The sequence below is a fragment of the Dipteris shenzhenensis genome, chromosome 17 (assembly GCF_047967505.1).
Source record: "Dipteris shenzhenensis isolate YYH24624 ecotype China chromosome 17, Dip_SZ_1.0, whole genome shotgun sequence".
In the NCBI taxonomy this organism is placed as follows: domain Eukaryota; kingdom Viridiplantae; phylum Streptophyta; class Polypodiopsida; order Gleicheniales; family Dipteridaceae; genus Dipteris; species Dipteris shenzhenensis.
Genome location: NC_141612.1, coordinates 42,740,620 through 42,752,482, shown reverse-complemented (window position 1 = coordinate 42,752,482; position 11,863 = coordinate 42,740,620). Strand labels below are relative to the sequence as shown.

Here is an 11,863-nt window from a genome sequence, read left to right as displayed (position 1 = left end):
TGAGAAAAATCTCAAATGACGAGGCTGTGTAATGTTATCTTTCATCCACTGATAGATCTGTTCTGATATTCAATAGTAAAACAGACCATAAAGTATACACGAAGGAGTATTGGAGATTTCATTAGGTTTAAAACTTTTATGTGGAGTCTTTGCAACCACCCTTTTCCAAAACCCTTTCTAATGTGCTTTCTCTAGGGAGGCCTGGCCTGATGAATCTTATTCACCTTCTTTAAAGGCTTACTTTTTAAGAGATTTCTATATGTGTCTAGAGAGAGAATGATCTTAATTATATATTTATAGATATCCATGTTAGGAAAATCATGACTTTGATAACAATATACAACATGCAATTCATTAAAGAGAACAAATATTTTGATTTTCTTGCCTTAAGTACCCTTTTTAGTAAAGTTACATATTCTCCAATTTATTATTTTAGTGAATAATAATATTTCTGTTCATTAGGTACCCCCTTAGTAAAGTTACATATTCACTAATTCATCATTTTCGTGAAAAGGGAAGGACAATTGGAGCTGACTCTAAAAAGAGAGAGAGGTCTGTATTTCAGATGTCAAGAAGACATGACCCGGCAGACGTTAGCTTGGTCGTTGATGTATCTGAAGCAATGGTACGTTTAGCTAAAGGCATAGCAAAAGCTCTCACATGATTTATCACTGTAAAGCGAAGATTATGAAAGTGTTCGATGCCTAGCAAGCTGCAACGTCGCCAAAAGGAGATGCATCATTCACAGTCATGGAAAAAACGTTGATAATCTTCCAGCTGAAGGAAACTGCAGCAACAAAGTTACTGTCTCTATCCGAGACAATCTCATAACTGTAACATCCTGAAACCCAGCCTTCAGCGCAAGAGATCTGAAGAGATCACCTTAAACTCCTAGGATGTGGCTTAACAGTCGCACAAACCGAGGCAGTTGAGCTGAAATGTACACAGTCCGCAAAATGCAAGCTGTATGACCCTACAATACAAAATTGCCCAGCAGAGCAGATGCTAAAATTGCCAAGGTGCCTAACTGCAGCGAGAGAGTTGAGTGGTGCAGAGCGCCATGGGATTTGGGGGGGGAGGGGGTGGTGCTCGTGGTAGAAGCCGTGCTGTTGCTTGGGCTACTCCCGGTGGATGCAGCACCCTCCACAGCAACAGCGAGTTTCATCATTTCACTGCAGTGGCCGGGGATAGTGCAAATGTAGTAAAAATTCCCAGTAGCGTTAAGGACGATACTGGTGTCTCCGGCGGTGTAAGTAGCAAAGGCATTGGTGGCGGTGCAGGAATTGTAATCTGCTTCGGTGACTTCGGCAACATCATGGGCATCCTGAGCGTAGGCGAAATCTACAGGAGACAAAAGATACACGAGGAGGATTAATCATCAAGAATATTACTCAAGGAGACGAAATTAGACGAAAGATACACAGGGAGGATCGATCATCATCAATTTTACTCAAGAATCATGGTAAGGAGAGTTAGATTTGCAGGTGAGGGGCAATGGATTTGCGAGGAAGGTAAGGGGTGTACTCACAGAGAGTGTCGCCGACGCGGAAAGTTTTGCCTGCAGTCCAAGTGCTGTAGTCGAAACCTGTAGTCCATTGAGTGGAGCCACCCACATCCCAAGTTGTTGCGCCGGAAGAAGGAGCCCAGAAGTAAGCAGACGCGATGAATCCGAGCAAGAAAGCTGCACTGCATCTTCCCCGGGAGGATGAAGAGGCCATGATTTCCGTGGTCGTGCACGAAAACTGACAGAGACTCGGAGATCTTGTGCAGGTGAGAAGCAAGGCTCGATGTCGACTGTATAATCTGATCGGCATTTATAAGCAGAAGCTCCGGCGACTGGGCAACGTTGTTGCGTCCCCACAGCCTGCGCCAGCTCTCGGACGTCGTCCCCACCCCACCTACCAGCTTCCCCTCCTCCGTCCAAGTAAACACCGTCTTCGTCTACAGATAGATTCCCACCCCGTTGCAGCTTACGACATCATGAGCTTAAGCATGGTGTACTAGCCAGCTGCGGTTGCGGGATGGTGATGAAACTGTTGGAGGCTGGGGCAAGGATGAGCTGAGCTTCGGCATGGTCGACATGGTGTAAGGATGAGCTTCGGCATGGCCACGTACGCTTGGGGCTCGAGTTGGGGGTGCAGTTATAATAGAGGTCGTTAAACCGCTTTTGTGCTTACCTGATGCTAAATGGAAAACTTGGGCCGGTAGTCGCTTGTTTAGAGTAAGTGCGCGATCCTCCCCTCTATACAAGAACCCTGGAGAGAAGTGTGCGATGCCTGAGTTAGAGAGTGGAGTCCCTTGCCGTAACCGCACCTCTAACTATGGAGTATCTCCTTGGACATTGTCAAAGAGACATCCAGAAAATGCCCAAAACGTCTTCTGTCCATTTGTTTTTTCTCCCCATCTGTCGTTAAAAACACCATAGCCGTCCAAGAGATCGCCTAGTCGCGTCCACTTCCACAGACTCCCCGTCTTCTACTCTAGTGCCCACAAATCACTTGTTTTTCCCCTACAAGATGCCCAATTGGCAATGTGTTACCATTCCGCCCAAGTTCCTCCACTAGCTTCCATAACTGCTCTTGCTTTTTGTTGCGTCGTTTTCAAGGTCCATGGCCCATCTACAGAAACCTCAGTTAATGGGGGAGCTGCCGAGTCATCGGCGGACCAGTCAACGAAGTAGACAAGTCTTGGAAATTGCATGCGCCATTTCACGTCTTGAAATTAATTAGCAGATTTTCATGTGGATCGTCATGAATATTGAGAAGAGCTAAATGAATACGACAAACAAACTGAAAGAGCTAAACGAATATGACAAACAAACCGAAGAAGCTGCCTCAAACACATCAATCCCTTTCATCTCAGCCATTTGAAATGGGGGGGCTCAAATTAGGCATGTTCGTTATTATGAGCATGTTTCTTCACAACCTGCCCCTTCTTGTTTTCTCGGCTTGCTCCAATAGTCCTAAAATTTGAAGCCTCGAGAGCATGAAAGCCTCTATAACCATTTTAAAAGTAGGGTTGCGGCCCTTCAAACCTTTTAGACAAATCCTTTCAAAAATTAGGTTGCTTTCATACTTTTGTAAAATTTACATGTAAATGATATTTTAAAGCCAAATAAATTGTTAGCGTTACACTAAGCCTTTGAATTTTGGGAATAGTCTATAAGTGCTTAATATATTTTATTCAATATGGGATTCTCTATACATAGGGATCATTATGGTTGTTCAATAGAATAACATTGTAAAATGTCAACATTGAATAAGTAGGATGATTATGTGCTTTTGCTTTTATGTGTCAAATGTTTATGTGGTTATTGGTGGGCAACTCCTTTACAAATACTACATCAACAGTGTAGTGTAGTGCAATGTAACCTAACATAATGCATACGTCCAAGCAATTACTACATGTAGAATTAAAGATTTTGAGATATGATCTTATGTTAACATTTGAGGTCTACATCTTTATCTCAAAAAACAAAGTATAGGAAAAGCACGTGAAATAAAGGAAATCTTTTCCTTTATATACATGTTTTTCCCATGTTTTTATGTGAACAAGAGTAAAAAATACTTTTATGTAGTGAGCATTTTAGACGAAGTATATAGCACACTTATCCTTGATATGCAAAGATTTTGTCTTGACTAGTATACTTCTTTATTATCTTAATGATCACATGCATGGTTGTATAGGATCTCTTATGAACTGGAACTAGGTGGCTCTTTTGTATGTAACAATTATGGATTATATAAAAAATGTATTATTCGTGGGAATACATGTAAAAGTGAGGTGGAAGCAAAAGATTTTGCCACATTTTCTTGCTACCTTTTTGAGCTCCTTATTATTGACAAACTATCCTATCATTGATAGGGGTCGAGATATAATTTGCACGACAATCTTTTACTGGTTATATAATAGGGCTATTGCGTACTTGGAATGAATGTGCGAACAAAAGTCCTAGGTTGAGGATGGTGAAGGATATCCATTTCAGCACCATCCAAGCTGCTTTGAGACGGAAATGTTCATTGACTAGGGCACACAAAATGATGAACAAGTGTAGAAGAGAGGTTGTAGAGGGAACGAGAAGTGGAACATGGATGAGAGCAGGCATTGTTTGTGATGGAGGCTGTAGCAGTGCCCCTGCGAAAAGGGAGAACATAGAAGTGGGTCACAGGACACTTGGGAGATGCGACATGCTTAGTCACAAGGCGCGATATAGCACAACATGGATTCTACATCCATGCCCACATCTTCAAGCACATCATTCCCCTCTTCCTTGTCCTACAACAAAGAAAAAGCTATGCATAATTCGGCTGTGGAGGTAATCGCAGGCCGGCTACATGATAAAAAAGGTTAAAGGAGACACAAGACACTGTCTTTCTCTAAGGAACTGATAGCAGCATCTCTACATAAATAGAAAGGATCTGATATGCTCTTCTTATATCACCTACTTCAGCAACTCCATCTTTGGGAGATGATTCTGAGTGGAATAGCGGGGTTTGTGCATCTGCATGTAGCAACTTCTTGAGGATTAGTGCCACCCCATAGTTTGTGAGTCCTAATAATCTCCATTCTACATATGACATGGTCCCAACCTTTTTACCAAAGAAGATGTCGTGGAGAATGGGCCAAGGGAGGAGATTTCGGGATGAAAAGTGACCGAAATCCGATGAGGGTTCGATGGCCGTGAGTTGGATTCCGAGCACTTTTCAGCTTGGAATCCCCAGTCCAACATTCCCCCATGTGGAGGGCCGACAGGAGGGATTTTGTTAGATGACACATGGCACATTTGTAATCGTGGTCAAGTTCATAGTGATAGTTGTAGGTCAAGTTAGGAGAGGGTAGATTGCCTCTAATACCATTAGCTCCTTTTTTTACGCTATTTTTTAATGCTTATTACTTAACTTTTTGGCCAAAAAGCTTTCCGTCGATATTACAACTAAAAAGTCACAATGTCTATATTTTCGTCCATATTAGCATCAATATTAGCATTTTCTACTAGAAGTAGCATCGAGATTTTAGTCAAAAACGCCTTTGTAAACACACAGCATCGAAAAAAGCATCGATATTCACCCTTGCTAAACCTTGCAAAATTCAAATCAAATTCAAATGTTTTCACATTGCAACATATATTGGATCATTGTTGTTCTCCATTTCTTAATCAATTGAAGCGTCATTGGAATCTTCATGGTGATATTGATGCTCATCCTCTCGATCATCCATGGCCAAGTCTGGATATCTTCAACATGTAGATCGAGGTCTCCCAAATCAGCATCTGTGAAACCCTCTGAGGAGCTCAAACTATCTTCACTTTCCCAAACTCTAGTAGAAGGGGTACTGGAAGTGCTAGCTTCCAACACATCTCTTTCTTGCTCTTTCATTTCATTCTCTACTTCCACATCTTGAAATACATGTTAGTTGTCCACTAGATCCATGATATGTTCATATAATCTTTGATGAAGTTGAATGGCAAATGATATCCATAAAAGCAATGCTTACTTGATTGTAGTGCGTGGGTAGCACAAATGTGTCACTAAGTTCATCCTATATTTTTTGAGTCAATGGTGGCAAAAAATCCACTTGGATCCTTCTTGACCGTAGCCTAAGCATCTCTACAGATGACTTTGAACCATTTCACATCAAATATAAATACTTAAAATTTCCTAAATTTCACTTACAAAATACCTTGTATGGTTCCAAAATAATCCATGTTGCCTACGATGAGATTTCATTGTATACCTTGCACTAGCTATACTCTCGTGCGAATAATTGGCCATGACTCCTCGATCGAATGCATTGTGCGTTACATTAATTTTCCCTACTGGTAATGATTACCATATGCCCACATTGCATTGAACAAACGGTACTACAAAGGTAATGGATTCTCGTGAGCTTATGAAAAAAGGTTGTAGATGAATGTAAATAAAATAAAAATGATTACATACCTTTAGATCACAACCTCGTGCAAATTCCTCGTCTTTGTCTCTCACAATCTCCCCTCTTCATCTAGCAGATTCAAGAGAGTCTTCTAAACAATCAGTGCTGCATTTAGCTACCATTTCTAATAACTCGGAGAGATACTTCTTATCTCTATTGGCACTTCATCAAGCTTTTCTATCCTGATCTCTTTTAGCTCTTTCTTTTTCATATTTTTTGAGCCATTTCTCCACAATTGTAAAGACAAAAGGTGTTCACTTTTTGTTGTAAGGCGATACTCTTTTTCTTTTTCTTTCCCTTCCCTTGTCCGAGAGAAAAAGAGAGAAGGAAAGAGAGGAGAAAAGAGAGGAAAAGAGAGGAAAAGAGAGGAAAAGAGAATCCCTTATTTCCTCACGAATGCAATCCCTTTCTTCAATCATGCTTTTCCTTTCCATCATTCATGCAATCCCTTTCTTCATTCATGCAATCACTTATTTCCATCATTCAATATGCAATCCTTTTCTTGGAAGTGGAAGGGGAGCCTTTGGGGAAGGGGAAGGGTAAGGGGAAGGGAAAGGAAAAGAAGGAAAAGGAAGGGGAAAGGGAAGAATACATAACAGACTATCAAAGTGCGTCTAATAGTGCGTCTATAGGCATGGCTGTCTATTTTTCCAAAAGATAGATATGCTATTAGACGCATCTATAGACATGCTCCAACAGACGCCTTTTTCAAAGAAACTGAAAAGGACATGCGCCCAACCCCAAAAAGAACAACACTAGTACCAAAAACATCCGTTCCTTGCATATGACAAAGGATGAATCCAAAGAGAGCAACTTCCAAAGAAGACTTACCTTGGATAGAGGTATGAAAGCTTCTTCTCCTTCTTCAAAGCTACTTCTCTTTCTTCTCTTCCTTGTTCACCCTCCTCTCTTGTGTGCTTGGGGATGATTGTGTAAGCCTGGAGATGAGTGTGGGTGCTTAGAGATAAGTGTGGATGCCTGTAGCTATGTCTGTTAATAGTAGGAAAGCAAGCCGTGCGATGCTAAAAGTATGTGAAGGAAAGCAAGCGCGCTAAAAGTAGGTTCAAAAATTAGCTCATAGTCTACGCGTCTATCTGTGCATCTAAAAGCACATCTATTTGCATGTCTATCAACACATCTAAAGTACATTTTAGACATAGATGCGCTCCACAGTACAGACGCAGTGTTAGACATGCTTTTAGATGCTCCACAAAGTTTTGACATTTACAACTCATGCAAGAACAAATTTTTTGGGTTTTTTATATGTAGGATGTCTTCATCTTCAACAAGTAGCTCTAGTGAGGATGAATCCCTCCATATCCACCATCACGAAATGTGGTTGGAGCAAAAAATCAAATGTATGTGTGACCGATGTCGAGGAACATGTATCGTGCATGCAGAATTACACTCAATCACGTCTCAACATATGGAGAATGGATGCGATCGTAAACATGGTAAGTGTTAAAGAGTTAAGGTTGATTGAGATGAGGAAGTATTTGATGATATGGTGCGGGATTTATATGTCCATCAATCCTTAGGTAGGGGTGATAGCATGGAGCAGGACGATCTTTTTACCACAGCATCGATTCCACTGTTTGAGGGGTGCACATTCTTTGTTCTATGTGACTCCCTTGAGTTACTAAACTTGCAGACCATCTATGGATGGAGCAATGCAAGTTTGAATGCATTACTCAAGTAAGCTTTAAAGTCTATTTTGCAAACATGGTGAATTATGCTAGTGGGTCAATTACGCGAATGCTTTTCTCATTTATGGTCTTCACGTGTAGGCTATTGTGTAAAATGCTTCCAAGGGAGAATAAATTACCAACCTCAAGAGATGTTCTGTTATCCCTTCTAATTCCAGGGAAACATAAAGTCAAAAATCCTGATTTTTATTTGGAGCCTTTGATTGAGAAGCTAGAGATACTTTGGAGAGGTATTGAGGTGCATGATGTGAGCAGGCCTCCCTCGTCCCACAAGACTTCAACTGCAAAAAGCAGTCTTGATGTAAATGATGCATGACTTCTCAGGCTATGGCAAGTGTTTAGGTAAGCATTGCACTTTTAATTATGAGTAGGCAATCAATGTGGCACCCTAAACCCACCTTCAACTCTTAATTGTGTCTATAGTTCAGGTCTCACAACATCAGGTTACCATGCATGTCCTGTTTGTGGTCCTTCGCTAGCTGCCTCACGGGTAGATGCATTGAATAAGGTCATCTATGAGAATCACCATTGATTTCTCCCACCTGATCATCCTAGATATGTTGCCCCTTGGAATGAAGTCCCCCCACAGTCACTCACTATAGGAGATTGGATGAGAATTTGGGATGGATCCATGACTCCTCCACCACTTGGCATAAACTGGTAAGGGTTTGTAACTATTGTGTGCTATATTGGCTGGAAATAAAAATTGCTCGCTAACACTAGCTTTTGTTTAGATACTCCATCTTTTATTGTTTACCATATTGGTCCCACCTCAAGATCAATCACCTGCTTGATCCCATGCATATCTTCAAGAATGTGCCATCTACCATTTGGGAACATTTGAATGGGACACGAGATTTTGCAGGCATAAAGGAGGATCTACGCACCATAGGGAGGATGCATGAAGCTTGGCCACAAGAGAGGCCAAATGGGCGTGTCTTTTTACCTCGTGCACCGTGGACGTTATCAAAGCTAGAGATGGTGGCAGTGAAGTGAGCTATCACTACAGTTTGTACTCCCACTGGATGCATGAGGTGTTTAAAGGGGGCCTTCACAAAGAGCAAGAAAAGAGGTGTAGAGCAATTATATGGCTTGAAATCTCATGATTGGCACAAGATGCTCCAAGTAAGTATTTTATGTGCATGTAATATCTTTTTCCTTCCATATTTGTGAGTGAATTAGAAGTAACTAATCAACCATTCCTCGTGTGTTCAGTTCATACTACCTACTAGCATTTCTCGCAGTGCATCAAAGGACGTGAAGGATTGTATTTACAAGATGGGCGAGCTTGTGAGGTACTTTACAGGATACAAAATGTGAATATTGTATTTACAAGTTGGGCGAGCTTGTGAGGTACTTTACAGGATGCAAGGTGTTCATATTGCTAATATTGCATACTTTTTCCTTTCTAGGTATGTGAGCTCAAAAGAAATAGATCCCACCACGCTTGAGAATGCTCGAGTTATGTCAGTGGAGGTGGTTTGTTTAGTGGAGGAGACATTTCCACGTTCTATTCTCATAAGACAACTACATCTCATAGTGCATTTGGTGGATGAGATTGCTATATGCGGTACTATACATGCACGATGGTTGTTCTTCCTCGAGCGCTTCATGAAGACCTTGAAGGGTTTCGTGAGACAAAATGCAAGACCCGAAGGTAGCATGGCCGAGGGTTGGCTGGTACGAGAGTCACTTGTATATATTTCTGAGTTTCTTGTTGATGGGGATAGCTCTCTCCCACGACTATGGAGAGATGATGAAGACCTAAGGATGACCTCTATTGTGCCTCAAGGGAAAGGATGCAACAAAGTAATAGACATGGAGTTGCTTAATAATATCAACCTCTATTGCATGCTTAATAGTGATGTGATGAAAAGATGGGTGATAAGATACAAGGATGCAAAGACAAGAAGACAAGGATAAAGGGCCCTCTTTTCTACACACCATGGATCTCGTGTGCCATACCCTCAGCATCTAAGAGCACTTCCAAAGGATATTCATGTGGATTGGCTACTTGACGAAATGGAAAGAGCAGAGAGAGACGAGGGGATGCATATCACAATGGAAGAATGGGAGTATGCTAGGGGATGCATGAGCAAGGTCGGTATATAGAATGTTATGCATAAGTTAGGAGGTTTCAACAATTTAGATTGCTTATTTAATTGATTTTGTCTTGGTGTACTGAAATATGTTCATTGCTATATGGTGTCAAGGCAAGCATTTTCAAACACAACGGATTGATGATAAGAGAAACACACAAGATTGCAGCGTTATTGCTAGCTTTGAGGGAGCCAATGGAGCCATGGATGATTATTGTGGCATAATTCAAGATATTATTAAGCTTGACTTTCGACACTTCTTTGTGTATGTTTTGGATGTAAAGTGGTTTAAAGACATGGTGGAAAGAGGCCCTAATGCAACAATCAAATGCCATGCAAGTGGCTTTGTAACTATTGACTCCACAAAGTTTTGGCAAAGTAAGAAGGACATACGAGTACTATCGCAACATTGTGAACATGTATTGTACACACTCCTCTCTTTTCCTCTATTTTCCTCTCTTTCTTTCTCTCTTTTTCTCTCTTTGATCCCCACTTTTTCTCTCTTTTCTCCTCTCTTTTCCTCTCCTTTCTCCTCTCTTTCCTTCTCTTTTCTCCTCTCTTTTTCTCTCTTATCCCCTTTCTTTTTTCTCTCCTCTTTTCCTATATTTTCGTCTCTTTTCTCCTCTCTTTCCTTCTCTCTTTTTCTCTCTTTTATCCCCACTTTTTCTCTCTTTTTCTCCTCTCTTTTCCTCTCCTTTCTCCTCTCTTTCCTTCTCTTTTCTCCTCTCTTATATCCTTTCTTTTTTCTCCTCTCTTTTCCTCTCTTTTTCTCTCTTTTTTCCTTCTCTCTTTTTTCCCACGTGAAGCTTCAATAGCCTGACATTGAGCAAGCAAATACAGACTTCTGTCACTCTTATTCAAAGAATGCAGGAGTCTGTAAATGCTTGCTCAATGTCAGGCTGTCACTCTATTTTTTCTTTTGCATCTCGTGACAAGGGCATGCTCAATGGTAATCTTCTTCTTTTCTTTTCTTCAGTTCATCATGTGGCTAGGAAACTCTTCAGCCTCACCTGATCTTTGGGATGCCATCTTTCAAGAGTTATATAACATTTTGGGGCACCCTCCCACTCCTGCGGAGTTATACACATACATGACAGATACTATAAACACCCCCCAGGAGTCGGCAGTACAGACTCCAAACCACCTCAATCCCACACGAGCTGAGATTACCCCAGTGGAGTCGAGACAACCCAGCTGGCTACAGAGCCGAGCCCCTTCTCCCTCACAGAGCCTCCGATGTACTCCCATGCCGTCGAAAGTCGCTTCTTCAGCTATGAGTGGCTAATGTACTCCCGTGCAATTAAGAGTCGCTTCTCCAGCTATGAGTTGCCAACGTACTAGCTCGACATGACAGGGCAGCAAGCATAGTAGCAGGGAGAGTGGTGGGGGATGCATGGCACAGTGCTTTGGGGGGGTAGTGGTGGGGACGGGGATCATTCAGATGATGCAGACATGCTAGAGGCTGATGGTACGATCTTCTATGACCTCACTCAAACAAGAGGCATCTTAATGGATGCACGGGGGAAGGAGATCATGGCCTTCATGCGCTCTGTAATTGCTAACAATTATAGAGATTGCTTTATTCACTACAAAGACCAACCAGAAAAGTTGGCTGATTCGACCCTTGCTGCTGTTCGCTCTAGGTATCCCAATCCCCCCAATGTTCAGTTCACAGATAAATGGGCCAAGTCAAAGATTGTTACGATACTTGCCAATAAAAGATCTTTGCTTAAGAGACATGCACTAGTCGAGATGTTTCTTCATAATCAATGCCATATATCTATGCATACCCCTTGAGAACTAATCTTGCCTTGTATCTATTCACAGAACCATCTGCATTGTGCTTCACCTTATAAACCCACTTGTAGCCAATTGCATTCTTGATCTTGAAAGAGGTGTGAGAGCACAATGAAACAAAATGGTAGTTCTCTATTATAGATTGTGAGAGAGAGGACTCTCTCTTATAGGAAGGGGGAGAAGGTAATACCTTCCCTACATAAGTGTCAATCAGCCCCTACATCAGTGGGAACCAGTCCCTACATTAGTGGGACTGGCCTAAATCAAAGGAACATCCCATGTGGGGGCCTTTATTAGCTTACATCATCACTTAGGTCACACACTAGACAC

General features: G+C 41.6%; 1 protein-coding gene across 1 annotated transcript; it reads right to left on the bottom strand.

The window, feature by feature from the left end:
* Window positions 1-742: 742 nt before the first annotated feature.
* Window positions 743-1,772, bottom strand: LOC147892151 (mavicyanin-like). Its single transcript, XM_087388956.1, has 2 exons — window positions 1,529-1,772; window positions 743-1,341 (listed from the first exon to the last, which is right to left on the bottom strand). The coding sequence occupies exons 1-2, from the start codon at window positions 1,716-1,718 to the stop codon at window positions 974-976; spliced, it is 558 nt and encodes a 185-aa protein (XP_087245082.1). The 5' UTR covers window positions 1,719-1,772; the 3' UTR covers window positions 743-973.
* Between the last annotated feature and the right edge of the window lie 10,091 nt (window positions 1,773-11,863).